The 21,104-nt window shown below is 42.4% G+C and overlaps 1 protein-coding gene and 1 long non-coding RNA gene across 3 annotated transcripts in view; one reads left to right on the top strand and one right to left on the bottom strand.

The window, feature by feature from the left end:
- Positions 1–1,817: 1,817 nt before the first annotated feature.
- On the bottom strand, positions 1,818–4,644 carry LOC144409424 (uncharacterized). Its single transcript, XR_013467867.1, has 2 exons — positions 4,485–4,644; positions 1,818–4,218 (listed from the first exon to the last, which is right to left on the bottom strand). It is a non-coding gene; the product is annotated as an uncharacterized LOC144409424 (long non-coding RNA).
- A 1,412-nt stretch (positions 4,645–6,056) lies between these two features.
- The window catches only part of macrod2 (mono-ADP ribosylhydrolase 2), a 345,335-nt gene continuing 330,287 nt past the window's right edge, over positions 6,057–21,104 (top strand). For both annotated transcript variants that reach the window (XM_040179258.2, XM_040179259.2), the window contains exons 1-3: positions 6,057–6,481; positions 10,617–10,718; positions 12,262–12,372. In XM_040179258.2, coding sequence (XP_040035192.1) covers positions 6,445–6,481; positions 10,617–10,718; positions 12,262–12,372 — 250 coding nt within the window. In that variant the 5' untranslated portion in view covers positions 6,057–6,444. The remainder of the gene's footprint in view (positions 6,482–10,616; positions 10,719–12,261; positions 12,373–21,104) is intronic.

The following is a 21,104-nucleotide window of genomic DNA, read 5'->3' on the forward strand; positions in this document are numbered from 1 at the left end:
TCCTAAAAGAAGTGAACAAAAGATGGTATGAGACATAAAGTTCTTAATATTGATTGACATATATGCTAAGATTACTGCTCTGTCAGGAGGCTTGTTTTATGTCTAATTCACAAAAACACACTTGATTAATGATCCTTTACTGACATCTTATGCTATTCCCTCAGGTAATCATATATATTTTTTTATCTCATGATCTGAAACGGGCGCTGATCCAACCAGAAGTTGAATGGGTGGAGAGAAAAAAAGCCCATTCTTTAATAAAATTTGCAGCCCAATGTTGTTTTCTTTGGATCCAGTCATGATGAGATGAAAGAGTGCCTTGGAGCAATTAATGGGGAGACAAGGGGCAGAGAGGTTGCATGCCATGAAATCTCTGTGTAAACTTCTGAGCCTCGCGCAGGTTTTTTGTCATTAGCTATGACCCGAATCATAACCTTAAAAATGCATGGAAAAGCATCTACATTTTAGTTTTTAAGTTCATATAACTTGATATTTAAAGATGGCTCATTATATTTTTATGGCCCCCATGGCATACTTTAAAGTTAAAATGATAAATGTGAAAAATGATTTCAACTATGATGGGCAGATAGCAGTTGAAGCATGCCAGGGATTGGATTTCAAAGCAGAAAGACAAAGGTCAGGAATCCAACATCTGCATTGAGCAATATAGCTTTTGTAATAGCATTTTTCCTGTGGAGTTTTATTTAAATTATTCTGCTTCATCATCCACTGGCAGACATGAAGGCTTACTTGGGTAAGTAATGCATTACTGTGAATACGTGCACAGCCAGAGGGAACACATGATATCCTGATTTGTCCAAAGTAGGATGTTAAAGAGATTTCTTCATTTCTGTTTTTTTGGGGGGGGGGTTATAAAAAAAAACAAAGTTAGATTATTGTACAGGGATCAAAAGGAACAACCCAACATTGTGTGAGAATACTTATCCTGTTGATGCATAGAAGCCATAACAGTTTTGATCACTTTAGTGCATATGTGCTGTGAACATCTGAAAATGTTGAACATCTATCCACACTAAGTCTATTCAACTTGGGTTCAGCCAGCGATCAGGAAGGAATTCCTGCTGCTTTGAGCAGGCAGAAAGCAGGCACGCTCTGGTGTGAAGAGACATGCTGGATGGGGCCTTTATCAAATGCAGTAAAATAAACAGAGGGAGCTGCAGCAACACATTCTGCCAAAGCTACAAGCCACAGGAATCCTGCAGCTAAAGAATACTCACAGTGTGATGTTTTTTAATAACCAACCCCGAACCCGTTCTGAGGATGTAAACTAAACCAAGTAGATCAGTAGACTGCTATATTGATGCATCACAATAGATCTCAGGACACACTGCGCTTGCTGCTGGATTATTAATTCTGAGATGCAGGGCAGTAGCCTACACAGCCTGCAGCTGCACCCAGAAGGAGTTTTAGAAAGAAATAGTTCATACCTGGTCGGAGTAGTTTTTACACATTTAAGGAGCTGCCATGAGTAATGATAAAAATTGGGTTCATAAATACAAAAATAAATCCTATTAAATGGGACAGGACAATTGCAAGAATTACATGTGAAAATAATATTTAGTCATTTATGTCAACTATTGTCCTTGAGTACTAGAGTAGATACGGCGCTCGTTTAGATACACAAAAAAAAGCGGCATGGACGTGATGTGGTGGGCTTCAGATTCATGGTAGACCCGACACGAATGAGCTAGTCTCTGGCGAGGTAGTCCTCAAAAGGTCTTGGTGTCGCAATAGCGAGCTGCTTCTCACATCTGCGGACCAGATGAGCATAATACAAGACAGGACACAATGGATGAAAGGGGCAGATAACTGTTTAACCGAGATTGTTGAAAAGGACCCAAACAAGCCACCAAAAAGTTAGCGTTTCCATGTCCCTGGTTGGCATTGCATCAAAGATGGCACTCACAGGAAAGGTTCCCTGCAAGTGCAGGAGAGCAGCAAAACTATTTCCATTCCTAATGATTATACATTAAAAATATTTTCCAAAGTATAGTGTGTGCGCAATTAGCTGAGAAACTGTTTCCTTCCCAAGATATCACCTTTGCCGACCCTACAGGCTTTATTATGCTCTTCATGGATCCTTATCCGAAGCTAAAAGCTCTAGTCTTTCACGGTCATTGGCAAGATATGAAAAACAGTAAATCCTTTAAAGGCCTCCGCTGAAAGCCAAAAGGAGCAATTGAACATATGGAGCCCCCAACAAAGTAGATGTACAGTATTTAGTCCGCGGCAATAGGCTTAAGCCATGACTGCACTAAACAAATCATGTGCTTTATCACTAAAGGGATTGACTGGGATAGACTCAAATGATACCACCCAAACCAGACAGTCGCAAAAAACACCCATCAAAAGACGTACGGGTATTGACATAAGAACACGTATAAACAAGAATTGCCATAATTATGATTTCTTTGGCCCCTGAGCTCATTTTACGTTATGGGGTAGATTTGGAGCATCTCTCTGTAGATAATTATGTCGCTTGCAGTAATTACTTTGCTGCAATTAGAAGTGCGATACAAGCCAACAAGAGATTATAAGATGCAACGTTCTTGGCATTGAATTGTAGGTGCAGCCACCAGTTTTATCTCCTTGTGCTGTAACCATGGCGATAACCATTGCCTACGCAGTTTTACACAAATATATCCTTTGGGGGTTATGATTCTTCCCTATACAAGCAACTAGTCCTTAAAGAAGTTGTATGTTGTGCATTACACAATAAACAAGCAAGTATACTTATCAGAGAATACAATACAAACTAGTGTTGAGTGTATTTTGGAAGAGCATAAAAGTTTAACAAGCAGTTTGCGTTAACAGAAATAAGTTCAGATTTCATGTCTGCCCACTTCAAAAATGAAGGTCAGGGGCAAATACTTTACTGTTAGCATATTTTACAAAGGCAGCAGAGTGAGAAGCTCTCTGATGAATGCGTTTTAAACTCTGTCCTTTATGTGAGTATTATACGATTTAGAGACTAAGATTGCGTAATAACAACAATCCCCACATACCTCAGTTCATATTTTATATCTAAGGGCAACTCTGACTCACTGTTAACAGCACCCCTTTGTGTGTACTGCTGCTTACAATGTTGGACAACATTGACATCTAGTGGTTGGCTTCCCCTTCATGCAATGTGGGGAATATTTTACACATTCCCCTTCATGCAGGTTCACTCTTCTCCGCCCTGGTGTCAGATGGGCTGCCAATCGCAGGGATTGATCTCATTCCCAGGAATTATTTGGCAGGAGTTCAAGGTTTCCCCACTACCAAAAGCAACTGAAAAACCTACAACCGATATCAGTTTCTCTATCAGAGCCCTTTCCGCTCCCATATACACATTTGCAGTAAAGTGTCATTGGTTTCATCTAGTGGGTCTCCTCTCCCTCTGGTCCAGTAAGCCTCAGAGTCATGAGTCATGTCATTTAGTGGAATTATGTCACTTTTTTGCCCCCCCTGTCGAGCAGCGGCGCTGTGCTGCGGTCTTCAGGAGGCTTCCGCAGCTCTTTGCTGGCCGGGATGAGCTGCAGCACCTCGCGCTCTGCCGTCCTTGTTGATGAGCACCAGCACTTCAATGCTGCGAGAAGCTCAGAGGGTCGCCGCTGCCTCCACACTGTTGCCTAGCACCTCAGTGAACATGCTCAATACAGACACCACCGGTGCCTCGGATAGAATGCGCCCAGACTGACTCCAGCCTCGAGGCCGGTTGGCCAAGACTGGAGGCACCGTACGCAAACCGAGGAGTTGGGAATTACGTCTGTCGATGGAGAGGGTCCTCAAGTCTCCGGACATCGCTTGAACCACGCAGCCATTGCCCTGAGCCAGTAGCTGCGCCATCATGGGCACAGACCCTTCTCCAGACGCACGGTGGCCCACTTTCTTTGCATGCCAACCTTCATCTTCTAATCCCGTCTGTGTGGTGATGGAGAGAGAGCGAGAGGAGGAGAGGGAGGGCAGGAGGGTGAGAGTCTGTTCATCTGGATCCTCTTTCCTCAGTAGCAGTGGTAGGGCAGGGACGGCCCAGTCTGGGTGATGCGCGGGTTCTCTGCGATGTGCTCGCAGCCGGACTTTGCGGTGAACGTGACAAGGGAATCCACTAATCCTGTGCATTCCTTCAGCTTTCGCCTCGCTCTGAACTCTCATATCAAAGGCAGCCATCAGTTGGTCAAGGGGGTTTGCAGCTCTCCTCCCCAACGTTGCTCGCTTGGTCCACAATGTAAACAGAAGGGCACCAATGATCACAATCCTAAAAAACGTGGTCTTTACAGAGTTGTGGGATGAGAGGTTCCACAAGGTGCCTTTTTTTACTGGGTACATTAAGTGTTGGTCTGAGCCTGGCCCAAAACAACATTTACCAAAATCTTACTTATCTATTTTCCCCCTCAACAAAACAAAGGAAAGTACAACTTATTACCTAAGTCCCTAACTGTAACACAAGAGAAAACCGGTTAACAAAAAGGACTTCTCACCCCTGCTGTTATCCACCAGCCTCCACAGGTGCCTCCTTAATCCCCCGCCGTCGAATCACCTCCAACACACAAGAGTCATAACACGAGTACAGATGGAAAACAATAGGCCCTTCATTCAAATCTCTTGTTCAATATTTAAAAAAAAAACAACAAAAAAAAAGGTACAAGCACTTTTATCTGCTATTCCGAGTGCCGTGGCTGGAGAACTTCTATAAATGTCCCGATGTTGTTTTACATCAAACCGATATTAAGTATTTTATATTTTTATAATCCATATTAGAAGAATTAAGACTTTAAAGTAAATAAGATATTACAAAGTCCAATTATAAATTCATGGGCTAGATGTGGCAGCTGATTACTTTGACTTAATTTCCTAAAAAGGGCAGCAGCTTAATGAGATAAAGATCTTTAATTGCACTAATTTAAAACATCTGGTGACAGAATTGTCAAATGTAAATCCTTTCCACTTTGTAGTATTAGTTTTGGGTATTGTGAACCCAAATGGAACAGGAACATCCACTTATACGGTCAAGTTACTATTGGTGTTACATTTATATATACATTTATCTATGAAAAACAAAACTGCTGTCATGAAAACTGGATGTATTTCACTGAAATGATCCTTCCTTAAAACAAATAAAAACGGGTCCTGCTTGGATGATAGATATTTTCCATTCTCAGATAATGTCAGCAGTTTCAGGAGCAGATGGGTCTGGACCAGAGCAGAGTGAACACACAGATGACAGACTGTGGTCTCTGGAACCCGCCTCCCATTTATGGCAGCCGGACTCACTGGTCCGATCTGGTTTATCATGTGAGATACTGTCCTCTGCCACAAACAAGGGTAGGTTACTATTCATCTGTGTCCTTTTTAGGGTTTTGAAACAGTTATTTAAGTCAGATGGTAATAGATAACAGACACTACATTACATGTCATTTAGCTGACGCTTTTATCCAAAGCAACTTACATTGCATTTTTAACCCATGACTTTTTACAGTTTTGCCCGGGGAGCAATTAGGGATTAGGTGTCTTGCTCAGGGACACTTTGACATGGAGCAGCCGGGACTCAAACCGCCAACCTTGCCGTGCCTGGCGCACCCTCTCTACCCCTGCACCACGACGACCCAAAGTAGATCGGCCAAAATTATTATCAAGACAGTTGCCTTGATCCAAAAACTTACACAGGTATTACAATCCACTATTAAAGTCTCATACACCTGAGGAACAATCATCCCGTCATAAACATATCATCCTACTATTCCCATTGTTCAATTAGTTTCTAAACAATAATGTTGAACTACAGAACTAGTAGGGAAATGGTGAGATTAATGTGATTCAGTTATGAAAATGTTATTGAAATATTAGTCTACAAAACATAGTCTAATTCTATATTGTACATGCAGTTTTGTCTGAATTGGGATAACGTGTTAACTGAATCCACTGCAAAAATTGCTGTGGTATAACAAACCTATTAAAAAAAAAAAAATAATAATATAATATATAGAATTATATTACACACACACACACACACACAGGACTGAGACCTCGCTAAATTTACTTGCAATGACTCACTTATTGCCACTGGATCCGAGTGCCCCGGCGTTACCAGCCAAGCACTTCACCCGGCAGTTGGATAAACCACCGGAAACAACCTACCTTGCCTCCGCAGTGCGTGGACCTTATCGGATTGACTCGTCCGCAGCACCAATCGCGCCACCTCTTCCGGGTTTCTCTGCGACCAATCACAGAGCCGGATTTCGTACACATAATTTACGGCGCAATCACTGTAGGTTGAGCCGACTGAGGTCCATAGACATTTGACAGCTTCACAGGTGAGACAACCGTCCAGAGGCTGTTCCACTTTACGTTTCAGTTTTTACCCCCGGAGCACTATTCACTGTGAGTCTGGGTTTGCTACAGTCAAAAAACAACCATTCGAAGTCAAACGATTCCGGCAGCATGAGCAAAAAGAAAAAGGACTGGAAGACTGAAAAAGGTAAGGCTTGTTTAGGGAAGAATAACGCTATCATCATCATCTCAATGGCAGACAGCATGAATTAAAGCATGCCACAAGATTGACTGACTCCCGGTCCTCCCCGGGATGCTGTGAGAGTACGCGATTTACCATCTGGACTGTTCGGTAATCCCATACGGTGCCGGTACAGATGTTTATAGTGATGTTGCGCCTCCGTCAATCTTCCGTTACGCACGTTTGACATTCGCAACGGTCGCGTTTCACCCACAGCCCCTCGCGAGCTCGTCAGCGCGCATTGTCCAGCGTCTCGAAGGTCTTCTTTTTAAGAGCACCACCAACTACACAAAGTGCTGCTCCACCTTCCTTCCACCTGTGTGACACCGACAGCAGCTCCCCGAGCAACAACACCTCCGCTGCGAAACGTCTCCTCAGCCGAGCAGCAGACACGACCCCCCTCCCCGTAACGTAACAAAGGAACCGAGTACGCAATAGTTTGAAACGTGGCCATTCGACACTCCTTCCTTCGAGTTCATTCGTTTCCGGCCGGTTAAAGTTGCGAGTGAAGCCCGGTATGACGGTGCCTTCAGCGCCAGAGACACGGGAGGCTCGTACCTGTTGTGCTTAAAAGGGGCCGAGGAAGACGTGCTAACCCTTAGCTCAACGCATAAGTTATCAATGCTAACGCGCGGCGAGGCGCTGGTACACGTTGTCACGTGTCACAGCTGGCATCGCACAGGTGTACCCACAGGTGTACCCAATCGCGATAATTAGGGACGGCTCCATTCCGTCCATGCATTCGTAGCACGAGGATCCCTTCGGCTAGTGAACACCGAATGGAATGGAGCCATCGTTAATGAGATGCATTCCACTTGTGCTCGTGCTTTCGTTTCACCTGAAGGTGCATACCGTCCTGCTGTAGGTATCTATTCAGAACCAAAATAACGAGAAGTTTGTCATTCATCACTTGGGAAGTAAGCGATTGGTTTTTCCATCGCCTACATTTTGTGTAGTGATGCAGCTCACTCGAGACTTTAATATAATGTTACTTTTTGAGCAACTTTATATTAAAGCTTTACAATAGTCTCAAAGCAAAGGAAATAATTAATATTTGCGAGACATTTCCAGTTTGCGCATGTAGTAAACATCAAAGCAAATCTGATTTTATATTCTGAGCAGGCATCCTCAAGCTCAAATTGCGTCAGGAGGAGATCAAGGTATGTCAAAGTGTCAAAGAAATTCTCAAACTAAAGAAATTGAATGTGATAATTTTATAAATATATTGTTTTGACCCAGGGCTGTACTGTAGGCCGTGTGAAATGTAGTATCAACACACATTATTGTAAATTGTGTTGGTAAACTCCTCCTCATTTTGCAGAAACGTGCCACACATGAACTCAATATGAAAACATCAAACCAGAATATTAATGGTATTTAGAAAATGAAATGCAACGTTTCCTTGCATTTTATTTGGTTTGACGGATTTTTGGAGAAATTGTATGGCTCTTTGAGCATCAACTCCAGTAACACAATCACAATCTACTCATTATCAATATTAGCAACATCAGCAAAGCACATTCAGAGCCCATTCGGTTCTCATGGCATCCAAACTAAGCTTTGGGATTCTTCAACTACTAAGTTCAGCGTTCAGAGTGCCAAAGCTCTTTAGCGTCGTCCAGAGAGCTTTGCTGTGTTCATTCTCCAAACTGCCTTCTTTAGTCATCCATGTAGAATAAAAGCGGACTTGGGAATGACAGGAGCGGGCATGAGGGAGAGCAAACGTACCACAGCAACACTGGGGATAGAATGGATATCCACCATTGCGGAAATACCTTTTATTTGCAGCCCGATCTTCTTCACAATGTTGCCTTAACATTTTAGGCTTTCATTTGAGGCAAGACTTATAAAAGTTCCTATGGTGTTGGGTGTTATTATATGCAAAGCATCAACATTCTGTTTAAGGAGCAACTACAGTAAACTATAAGGGCGTTTTTGTGTACTGTCACATCTAGTTTCAGCATAAACTGCTCTATACAGGGGATGTTTTTATTGACCACTGTGTGCAGTTGTGTATTTATTTAGCAGAGATTTCGCAGTGAAGATGGCAATTAGGAGAAGGCTCGTTTTGCAGAACAGCCCAGTGTTTCCTGGAAAAACAATATCAAGTTGAGGCTTTTTCTCATTTGTAGATGTTGTGAACATGACGGCGTAAGCTGTGAGAGGGATACAGCACCACTAAAGTTAAGCAGCAGATGTTTGATGTTCCTTACGTTGGCTGTTAGCCGTCTTTTTATAATTTGTTATAAAACAAACCGCACTTGCACACGGCAGCGTAGCTATCTAGTTATAGCTTAGGTTTTTCTTTTTTTTTTTTAATTAAAAAGCAAATCATTTTTACTGCCTGTACTTACTTTTCCCAACAAGTTTGCCTGTTCAGTGTTGGTGAGAGAACCATTAACGAGTTTGAAAGATGGGCTCATTGAAAGCATTTTATGTCAAGGATGTATTAAAAGTCAGTCAGTCTTTATTACCCAGTATTAAGAATTGTTAACACTTGGAAAAACGAAAATTAAGTTAGTTATGACGGTCAGTTTCTTCAGAGTAGATTCATCACAGACTCATTTCTTTGTCATTTCTCAAGTTCCAAAGCGTATAATAGGCCATTTATTTACACTGCAGACATTTTGGCCATATCATAACAGGATCAACACAGCCGTATTCGGCCAAATTATTTTTGGCAACCTCTAAAGCCTAGTTTATGCTTCTGCGTTTTCAGAGCGACGCAGACGCAGGACCCACTTGCGTGTCCCTTGCGTCGCTTTTCACACCTCCTCCTGATTCATGGAGGGAGATCTCCGCAAACGTCGGTTTGCCGGTCGAGAGGTGCACAAAGTTGTGGAGGAAAATACGGGACAAATGTGTCCGCGATGAAAAGCAGCAGTGGCGATGCACGAGGCAATAAAGTCTATGATAAATAAATAAACAAACCAACGACTTCCACAAACAAAGACGTGACTCTCTAGGTCGTCTTCAACAAAAACACGTTACTCCACCTGTTGTTCTGGAGGTGAATTGCACACAAGACTTTTAGAACCATGAATTGAAACGAGTGCGTCTAGGCAACGACGCAGACGTAGAAGCATGCGCCAGCCTTTATTCTGCCAAAGCCAATGCAGAGGTTTCTTAAAACCAAACCCACAGGGTTCCCCTCCCCTAGTTGCAAAATGAAGTCAGACTGCATGGCAGTATAAGAGAAAATGATCCTACCTTTCACTTAATATATTAACTCAGTAAATATTGGAAATGTTAATTTGTGATATAATGTCATCTCAATTGCTAGTTTAAATACCACATGGTATTCATTTATTGAAATGATGGTCTATTTAGAGTCAAATAGACCACAAATAGGAATATGCTTTAGAGCTTACTTTGAATGGCTGTATCTGCAGACCTACAGTCTGTGCAATGAAGCTTAGGCCACAGGGTCGCGTAGTGCAGTGGTTCTCACACGAGCGCCATGGGGACGAAGCAGTATGCGCAATTTCCTTTTAGCCGATCCCCACAACAGACAGTTTTCACAAATTATCGCCCCCGTTGATGAAGGACTAATGCGTGAAATCAAATGGTGCTGAGGTGTCTGATTGGTACCTGCGTTGTGTCTCTATGATGCGTGGCTGAGAGTGTCTGTTGTATTGTGTGCGGTAGACTGCGCATTGCTGGTCCTGCACTTCGTCCATGCAATCCAAAAGGGGTTACGATATTAGTGATTACTTTTTTTTTAAGATCCCCATTTTTTTATAGAGTCACTTTAGAGAGCCATCGAGGTGTGGAGCTCTCACAGTGGGACATGACTGATGATGATGATGATGATGGCGGCTGTACCAGGTGAGCGGTGCAGGATGAGTCCAACCTCAACCTGTGCAAGACCTCAACCGTCTACTACAACTATGGGGGGACAATGGAAGGCAGTTTGTGAGGACATTAATGAAATAATAAATCTAAAGGTTTAAGTGAGTCTCTGTCTCTCACTGGAAATGAATGTTTTATTTGTTTTCAGCCGTCGATGCCGTCTAGCAAGTCCATTTCCCTTTTGATCTGATCCGGGCTTCAGTGGGACCGGCTGCATTCGTGTTTAATGCGTGTCGTCTTCCCTCCACAGAGAGACTGCTCCGTCTAGATCGGGAGGAAAGACGCAAGGAGTATCGCCGTCAAGATTTTGTATCTTTGGACAGCATCTCAACCTTGCGACAGGACAGCAGACGTAAGAGAGACTTAGCAACGACACCCAACTCGAGACATTCCGCAACAAAAAGCGAGCACATAATAGCACCGTTTTTACAGCCCCCCCCAAACAATTATTATAATAATATTAATAAAGGTTAGGTTGTAGTGTTTTTAAGTATGAAATGTAAAATTATTATTTATACTTTATTTTTGGTAAATATGTAAACTCAGATTATGATGATGAACATTGCTTGATGAACCAGATTGAAAATCTTCAACATCCTTAACATGGTTTCTCATAGTGACAATATTTTTCTTTTTTGGTTTGTGGTTTATACCTAAAAACACCAATAAGGAAGTGAGAACAGACCATTAGAGTACTGCCATGAACATTTGGAATGTAGCATTTAAGTGTTTTTCAGTCACATGGTTGCTGCTTTGTAAATTGAACCCTGATGGTGCACTTTGTTGAAAGCCCAATGTTCCCTCTTGTAGGCTCTTTTCTCACCAACATGTTTTGCATACGGGGTAATGGCAAAAATATGTCAAAGAGTGTATAATATTAAGTAAGTAACTTCTACTGCGTTAGTTTAGTTTTTGCACTGCTGCTGATGCTATAAGGTACTCTTATAAATAGAATGTTTAAGTGAACCATATATATTAATAAAAGTATAGCAATTCAGAACCACCTAAATACAGTTAACATTAAAGTTCTAATTAGCTCTGAGGTGAATTTAATCGTGCGGAGGTCGTGTGAGAAGAAGAATTAAGGTTGAATGAAGCTCTCAGTAGATTGCGGTGGTGGTAATCTGTCACTGAGTCACCTAGAATGTAGAATTGGTCGAGTGATTAATTATATACTGCATGAACTTTATTGACACAGTGGTTCAATGTTGCTTTAAATTTAAAAAGTAATAACAAAACACACACAAATCCATCTCGAATATGACGTTTACAAGACGGCAACTTATAAAAGTAAGCTAGGTGATTTTCACTCATTGCTGTATTATATTTATCGGAATAAAATGAAACGCGTTGCAATAACGTTTTATTAACTTTTTTATTCTGCAGTATGAAACAGAACTTCTGATTCACAGCTCCTTGGTTGTAAATCTTTCTTTGCTGAGCTCCTAAAGGAGGTAAACTCTACAACGGGCCAAACCAGCCTTGTTATTCACAGAAGATACCGCACACTAAATCACACAATTAAAAGGTTGATATCTTTGTATGAAAAGGGAATGAATACAAAATTATTTATTCTAAATTAAAATCCACAGGGTCCATGTCAAATCCCATAAGGAGAATCAATGGTATATTATGGATGGATTTTCCACTTTTACTGTGAATTAAATTAATATTTATGAAGTATTGCTTCATAAGAAACTGTTATAATGAACAAGACTATTTCCATCAACATCAACATATTTACCTGAATAATAATCTTTTAGTAAATTCAAGAACAATGAATGAATGTCTTTTATAAAGAAATAAATGGTTATTTATTGAGACACTTCAATATTCTGATCTTCTTTTTTGAATGAGTGCGAGAACTTTAAGTTCTTTTTTTTTGTTTATTACAGCCAATGACGAAGATGAAGGGAGTGAGCTGCCAGGCGGAGGACTGAGAGACAAAGTATCTCTCTACAAAGGAGATATTACGGTCCTGGAGCTGGATGCCATTGTCAATGCCGGTAAGAATCTGCCCTTTGACCTTTTGGCAGCTGTTTGTAGCTTGGAGGCTATTAAATTGCCCTTTGCTACCCTCTACTGTTAAGACTCCGAAAGTGCTGGTTCTTAAGCCATTGCACAGCGGAAGAGTGTGATTGTGGCAAATGTTGAGTTGAACATCTGCTCTCCTTGATGTGGCCTCCTATTTGCTGCACAGTAACTAGACAACGTTCTGACTACTTGTAGTTGCAGTTCCCGCTCTACCTTGTGCCCGGGAGAAACAAGGTTAATGACTAGATTCCTTTTGGATCTGGTTGTAGTAATGATATAATTTGTCACACATTAAGCGCTGTAATGATTAACGGAGAACAGAATTTTGTCAGATATTTCTTTTTCAGAGATTTGTGCCCCCGTTATGTAACGTTGCAGTCTGCACACAACCTACACACGCAGTCAGAGGTGCTGAAAGATTGCTTCACCTGTTGCTTCTGCAGCTGATGCTCACCACCCTTCTGCAGCTATGGACTCGACTGTCCCTCTCCACAGCTGTATCATAGCAGTATATTAAATATATGGGATTTTTGCACGTGCAATACAGCCTACCAAGCAGTTTGCATCTCGTGGGAAATCACTGCTTTCTAATTTATGCATCTGTTAATCTTGTAATTTAGAGGAATAATAGATGTGATAAAACAGACTGATCTGTGGGATAAGGTTAATGAATTTAATATATTATGTAAATGCCCATTCTGATGCGGAAAAGGTAACATGACATTCTGAATTCTCGTCAGCCTTACGGAAAATAAATGTGCGGCTTAGTCCACAAACGCACCTGACAATCACCTGAATGTCATTGCAGTTGTTGTGCTTTATCACCATTTTGACCTTTTGCAAATGTAGCACTCAAGGTGCTTGTTTTTACTGTTTTATATGTATGACTGCTACATGTTTTGAATTGCATTTCTTTATACCATTTAGCTAAATGAGGGTTCTGTGGTTGAGACGTAGAACGAGGCAGGCAGGGCTTTTATTCAGTGACAAGAGAAATTGTGCGTATGAAATGTAAATGAGATGCAGGGGGGAGCGTTGCTCCTTTTTTGTTTTAAACTTGAATGCGTTTGTAGTCAAGGCAGGCAGTTTACTTCAGCAGTTAATGCTGCCAGACGTCCAGGCTCTGATTGAGCTGCGCGTTGGCCGGGAGGTAATTCATTCTGTTTAGCACCGCGTCAGAAGGTCTGAAAGGTTGAAGGAATGGCTAAAGCCTCTTATAATGTCCACTGGGCCACTGCTGTTCTATTCATACTGCAGTACCAGTTGCCTTTGTACAGGTGGTTGCTCTGATAAGAGCATGCAGTGCAGTGGTGGACTTTACTGCCCACTATGACAAGCCTGCTCAACAATAGTAGTACAATGCCCTCCAGAATTATTGGCACCCTTTAGTTAAAATGAGCAAAACAGGCTGTGAACAGAATGTCTTTGTCTTTTATCCTACTGGTCTTTCACTCAAAATATTTACCAACCTGCCTTTTGAATAAAGTGAAATTGTTTAACAAAAATAAGGTTGACATTTAATGAAGATTTTTCTACGAAACATGTGTGCCACAATTATTTGCACCCCTATAAAATCTGAAGAATAATTCCAGTCATTTTTTTCGTTTTCAAGATGACCCTATGAACTGTTAAGTGTTCAACTATGACGTCCTGTTTTAGTGGGGTATAAATATGAGACGAAAGGCCAAATTCCCTTCGTCGTTCATCACAATGAGAAAGACCCGAGAACACGGTGAAGATGTGCGACGAAAAGCTACACAAACCAGGAAATGGGTCCAAAAAAACAGACCCAACTCCTCTATCAGGGCAATAATTAAGTTTAAAGCAACAGGAGAATCCGCTGAGGACGTGAGTGTACATTTGACCCCACGCTCAGAGAGGAGGATGGTTCGACTGGCAAAGGAATCACCGAGGATCTCAGCTGGAGAATTAGTTGCAGAGGTTAGTTGAGTCTTTGTGTCAGAATGTCTCTAGAACTACCATCAGACGCCACCCACATCACCACAAGATGTTAGGAAGGGTTGCCAGGGAAAAGGCCTCTGCTGCCAATCGACTACAAACTGCAGTTTGCTAAACGTTACCGGGACTTTCAATGGGACCGGGTTATACGGTCAGATTAGACCAAAATAGACCTTCCACCGGCGTCGGAATGGGAAGGATCTGGAGAGATTCTGCGTGGAGGGATGGTCTCAGATCCAGTGCCATGTGTTCACCAACCTCATCACGCATTGTAAGAGAGACTCTGAGCGGTTATCTTGGCAAAGGGAGGCTGCACAAAATATTAACTGAAAACTTTTTCCATTTATTAAGTAAAGTTCATTGAAATGATGTTACCTCAGTTGAAGGTTAGATTTTTGTGAATATTTGGAATGAAAAATCTTTTTCAAAAAAAGCTCATTTTTACTAAAGGGTGCCAATAATTCTGGAGGGCAGTGCATGTTGTGAATGTCCATTTGAATGAGAGTAGTTTTCCAAACCATGTTTATTTCTGGTCATTGGTAGGAAGAGACTTTGACTGCATCGTATGGCTTTATGAATAATGGTTAAACAATGTATTGTTGAATAAGCTCAACATGCAACAACAATTTCAGTGCATAACAAAGTCGTGTGCAGCATGTGAACAAACGTTGCGGATCTTGATAAGATCTTTGGAAAGTTTCTTCAACTTCTTGCCTTTCATCTGTTCACTGTTTCCAATCTGTAGCCTGCAGTGCTTCCATTTTCTCATGCTGTTTTTCATTTAGGTTGGCACCAATGTACTGCTGTCTATGAAGTGTGGGATTCTTTAAACACTGAGGAAGTATTGGCCAAAGGCTTAATAAACCGTCTCTCTGAAGCACTTTTCTCTCGAGTCAAACAAGTGCGCTGATGTTAATTATGCAAATTGTGGGTAAATGGGAAGGCTGCTGTGTAAAATGTATGGAAACGTGAAAGACGGACTACGTTTCCCACTCTTTATATATCAAGACTGCTTACAATGCCCTGTAGTGGACATGAAAGGATGCCCAACCAGTCTGATTCTGTACTGGCCAGCCTGCTCGCACAGTTAAGACCATTGTTCTTTCGGTCAAAGAAAGCGGTTCAGCACAAGTGTACTGATGGGTAAGATGAAATATTACAGTTTTGTTTTGTGATTTCTTGTTGTGTGTTGTGTTTTAGACTGTTTTCTAAATGCAGTAACAGAAGCTCACAGGAGCCAACAATGACTTCAACCTGAACAGCAGTTCAGGAAGGGAAGTAATATAAAGCTGCAGTGTTTTTATTTTGGTTTGAGCTGACCTGTTTAATTTTCATCCCATAACCCTTTTTCGTTTTCATTTAATAAGCCAAACGCCCAATATTTGCTACGTGGTTTTGTCATGACTGCAGCAATATGTTGTCTGCAAAAGAAGAAATGTTTGTCATCTGAAGGGACTCCACTCGGTGCTACTGCTATGCTGGCTGCCTGTGGCTTTTATGGGGTGTCAAGTTGCTTTATGTCCACCATTAAAGTTTAATTATTAGGCTCATTGAGATTTTAATTCCTCCTTAATTCTATTTGGCGGGAGGTTGAACAGAAGGTGCTCAAAGTGTCACCTGGTCGAGAGCCTGGAGAGTGCAGGACCGGAGGGGCTGTGCTGACAATCTGTAAACGACACTGGTGGAGGCCAGGACCGGGTGTGGGGGGATGCAGCATCCAGCCAGGTGACTGGGAGGCATCTGTATGATGCAGCTCTCATTGTTTACTCCACATTCTGTCTCGATGACGATGTAGGTCCACATTTGTGTACAGGGTCCCATTTCCTCTGTTGTGTAATAGCTCAGGTGTGTTTACACAAATGGCAGCACTGCGTTGTTCAGTTGTTTTGGTCACTCTCCAAGATCCCTCGTCTTGCCCATGTACCTTTTGGATTGGTATCAGACAACGATTGATGAGGAGAGGAGACAGAACTGGTATGGGGGCCACTTTTGTGCTAAAGTGTTTTAAATTTGAATGCATGTCATTACATTTGCTTTTACAGGGCAAATAAAGGATCATGTCTTTGATTTCTTTCCTTGTCTTTGTGCATGTAGTTCGTGTGTCAACACCCCTCTCCAATCAGAATGAGGTCGAAAAGATTAACGACTCGAAAAAGGACTTTTTTTATCGTAATGACTGTAGTAATTATGCACCGGGGTTGACTCCTAATCCATTACGCGCCGTTAACCTCCCATCTTTCTGTATTAGATCATTGTTTTAAAGGAGCCAATTTAGTCTGCGTAGGGAATTTTGTTATGAACGCTATAAAGAACCTGAAGGGGTTGAGATGAGGTTGAGGAAGGCAATTGGTTCAGTTGTATTGAGCTGCTCATACTGCAGTCATCTCAGGTTTGATGAGAGCAGTGACCCTCGGAGGACATAATACCATAATCCAGTGGAAATTGACTTTTATACGTTTTTTTTTTTGTTGTTTTTTTAAATGCAGTCCATTCAGACATTGTTTGCCTGTGGGGCTGCTTGGCACACAGGCAGCGTTGTTTACTCTTCATTGGTGCATAATGTACAGAAGGCTACCAGCTGCGCGGGCCGGCCTGTTGTAGTGAACAGAATCCAATTCTGTGATTCAGAGAAGGGTAACTCATTGAGGTGTTGTGGTTAATGTCGTCATAAAATTCCAAGTGGGCATTTCCTGCGTGTTGTCCCAGATGAAAACCAAAATGTCAAACGAAACCCCAACGAGATCTGCAATCACTCATTGGGTATTTTGAGGTAAAACATATAATTGCAAAAATAATGAAATGGGTAAAGTGCAAAATTGGACTGAACAGTATTTGTGTGTAACAAAAGCAGCTACAAACTAAAAGCAGAGCTGCATAATATCCCCAGTTATGAAGGAAGAACACTCTTTGCGTCTCTATGGGGTTACTTTTCTTTTCACAGTGAGGTTGCGGTTCATTCTTCCCCATTCATTGGAAATCTCAGTAGTTGTGGCAGCACGGCAGCAGACCTGGATAATGGTGTGTAATGTCCAAAGAATATTATATGCTTCAGAGACACAAGCCTTAATGGATATCCCTGCCTTATTTATTAGGGAATGACTCTGAGTGCTCTGGTTATATTTTACTCTGCAAAGCATAAGGCTGTCCACAAAGAAAAGTAGATTTGGCATTTTTATTCTCTCGCTGCTCTTGGTCAAGAGACAGTCTCTAAAAAGACTGACTTTTTAAATTAATTTTTTTATCGTCACTCCCCCTTACTTTAGGGGTTCTTTTTTAAAAGGTCTACTTGTAATTTATGACAACTTATTCTCTTTTTTTCTTTTCTGAAAGGGAGTGGTCTCATGTGAAATTAATTCACTGCAGGTCCTTACTCTCTGTCTTAAGTGTTGCTGGGCCACTTCATTACTGTTATAGAATGGGGACGTTTTTGTATCCGTTGTAGAGTAAAATGTCTTAACAATACACCCAATTCAGACTGACCGCGACAGGCTGAAGAATAACGTCAAATCTACCATTCGCTTTTCAAATTCACCGTTTCTTTGGTGATTTGATAGAGCCTGTTGCTTTTGGTTTTACTTCCTGCTGTTTCGGGATCTTCTCAGCAAAGATTATTCATTAGGCTTACTGTCGGGCCGCGTGTGCGCTGCACAACGCTCTCGTCCCCCGCAGAGTCCGGCTGAACGGGTCTATCAGTCTCTCTGCAGAGTCCCACCCTGTGCCATAACCTGATGAGGCTCAGCTCCTAGCAACCTGGATGCAATTCAGGGTCCCGCACTTGCTGTGCTGTCCCGGTGCCTTGGCATAAAGAAGTCTTCACAGACACAGCCAGTACATTACAAACCATTTCAGGGGACCGGTAACTTTTTGCACAAACTTGTGATTGTTGCACTGTCACACCAAGAATAAAAATCAATGCCTGTGGCTGAGGGAACTTGCTGCTCTGGTGAACAGTGAAATGACTCCGGGTGAGTGGGCTGCATTGGGTGCTGCACTAAGAGGTCCAGTTAATTGTGTCAGCTCTGAAAGCGACACAGCGCAAGGCCGGGGCTTTCCCTCCCATCCGGGTGTCAATGGGAACCGCGGTGACAAACCAGCTGACGAGCTTCCCCTGCTTCCTCTCCGGCTCAGTTTCTCCCCTCCCGTGTGCCTGGCTTGTGGACAGCCTCGCTGCTCCTGTGGTCGACGCCGCTGTTCTTTAACTAATCTCCTTGGCCTACGAGGTGCCAACGTGGCCAGGTAGAAATGGCTTTTCAAGAGCCGGGGCTAATGGAAAGTAATCATGGGAATCTGTGGCGTCAGCGTGGATCCGGCTGGCACACTGAGAAATGTCTCCCTCTTCTTGGACTGCTAATGGTCTATGACCGTATTGGGTGCTGTTGAGTGAGAATGAGCCCCGTCCTCGCCACCCACACCACCTTCTCCCTCCCAAACACAAACACTCACCCTTGCAGTGGTGTTTGGGCCAGAACTCTGACTTTGTCCACTGCTCACGAGAGAGGGGGGAGGGGTATTCCGCTATGGTCCGGTCCTCACTCGTCTCCCCCTGTGGACGGCGAGCTTAAGTAATTGTTGTCACGGTCAAAAAGGCTCTGTTTGCGTCCCCGTTTTTTTTTTTTTTTTTTCCTAGCCCCTTGTGTGTTCCACTTACCGTCCCCCTGGCCCGCCCTGAAACGAACATTGAAAAACACGCTAGATCTCATCCATCAGGCCGGTGAGTAATCGTGAGGGCATTGAGACAGGAACACGGGGATGTTCTCTCAACACCTTCTGTTTCTCGCTTTCTTTGCCTGACACAAGTTGAGGACTTTGGCAGAAGTTGTAACTGTGTAGAGGCTCATGCACAGGACACCGTGAAACGATTAATAGTAAAGAAAAAAATATAAGCATTATTGTTATGTAATGATGAAAAATAGTGAAAATAGCGTTTTCAGAAGGGCCTTAAATAAACCGTTTTCCGACGACCCAGTGCTTTGTGAATGAATTTAGACACAGTGGTTACACCCCTATATTCCTACAGTACGATAGGGCCTTCTTGTGTATGCGTGGAAAGGTACGGTCCTCTAAGGCAGATGACTGAAATGTTTTTTTTTAACGGTAAAAGCTTTAAGCCTGTGATTCTGATGACCAATAGGGGGCACTGTGGCTCCACCTCAGTATTGCTGACTGATGGTAGCGTGAGTTTGAGAAGCGTGATCACTGGACTGGTGCTGCATTTCAGATGGATGAATCTTCTCTGCTTCGCCTTCACAGATGTTTCTCTAGAAGTGTTTGAGGTGACAACTCAAAATTCCAAGACATCTTAGATTTTAATGATCTGCTTCTGTAATAGCCCTCCAAGCTGTCCAATACTGTGCTGTTTTTGTTCATTTGAAACGCATTTTTGGGACCGAAAAGATCTTTGAGCTCCGTTCAGGGTTTCAGATGTTACACTATATGAGCATTGAATAAGTGAGCGTGTAGCAGTGCACTTCGTTTCACGCTGTGGTTGGAGATGCGGAGATAGAAGGTGCACAGATATGTAGTGGCACGCACAGAAGATGGATCCTTATCCTTTAGTAGCTCTTGACTGGCGGAGTGAAGCCCTGGTGAAAGGAGCGGGTTGCAGAGATCTACTGCTGACTGTTTCTCTGCACAACCCCCAGGCAGTGTTCTCTGCACACTCGTCCGCGGCCCATTCACCGGTCCTCACAGTACCCCTCCTGGAACACGCTCGGCCAGCTTCTGCTCTCCCCATGTTGTCCTCGGCTCTTTACTTTTTGGTTTTAGTGCATGTCTACTCCTGTGAATGCCTGTCGACTTTTTGTTCAAACGAATGCGTGCAAGCCACGTAAGCGGAGGACCCAGGAATGCGTGCAGAAATACTGATGAGCTACTTGGTTACAGTTTTGGCGGTAATGGCTTCATATGTATAATGGCTAGGTGATGGTAACGGTGCAGGTAATGAGCAATATAATGTCACTAGTAAGTAAAGGAATGCTAAGCCCACATTTTAACGAGGGCATTTTGTTTGAGGAATGTAGGCCTGAAAACGGATAATTTGAAGGTAAACAGTGCTCATTTCTTCATTGTGGATGCTGTGGTTAAGTATATATTCATGCTATCCGTGATATGTAGATGTGTTGAGGCAGATATAAAATATTCCAATGCAGCGTTACCGTGACTAAGTCTCTGTCAAAATTCTACCAAGAACATCAGTGTTTAATGGAGATATGAAATTGTGTTCTTCACACAATTTCCCTGTTGGCTAAACAGAAAAATGCTCCGTATCAGAGAGCCTCTGAGGAACACAAATGAAATACTGTGATGTTTGCCGAGTAGCTTTAAATGAGAATGCAATTCCTATAACCCAGGGCAGTTCATTCAATATTTGTGAGCATGTCCAACTTTTCTCTAAAAGCTGAGGAACCAGGGGCAGTGTTCATAAAAGTTGCTTTCAAATGGCTATTTTGAATGCATTTTAAAGGAACTGGAAATGTGCCAGATGTCCTATTTTAACTTATAATAAACTCAGACAATTATTCATAAGTCCTTCTAAAGGGAAGGTTTGCCTCTAACTAAGCAATTACTGAAGGGAGTAAACACGAAGCGAATATACTTTATTTTACCCCTAGACTAAAAATATTTCACTCTTTAAACAAATCTTTTTGAGAGTTCGCCTGAAGAACCCAAGCATGTACTTAACATTTCAGCAGTGTAAGTGTCAACAATCACGATGCAAAGAAACCTCCGATTAATGTGGTTGACT

Source organism: Gasterosteus aculeatus, chromosome 6 (assembly GCF_964276395.1).
Source record: "Gasterosteus aculeatus chromosome 6, fGasAcu3.hap1.1, whole genome shotgun sequence".
NCBI classification, from domain to species: Eukaryota; Metazoa; Chordata; class Actinopteri; order Perciformes; family Gasterosteidae; genus Gasterosteus; species Gasterosteus aculeatus.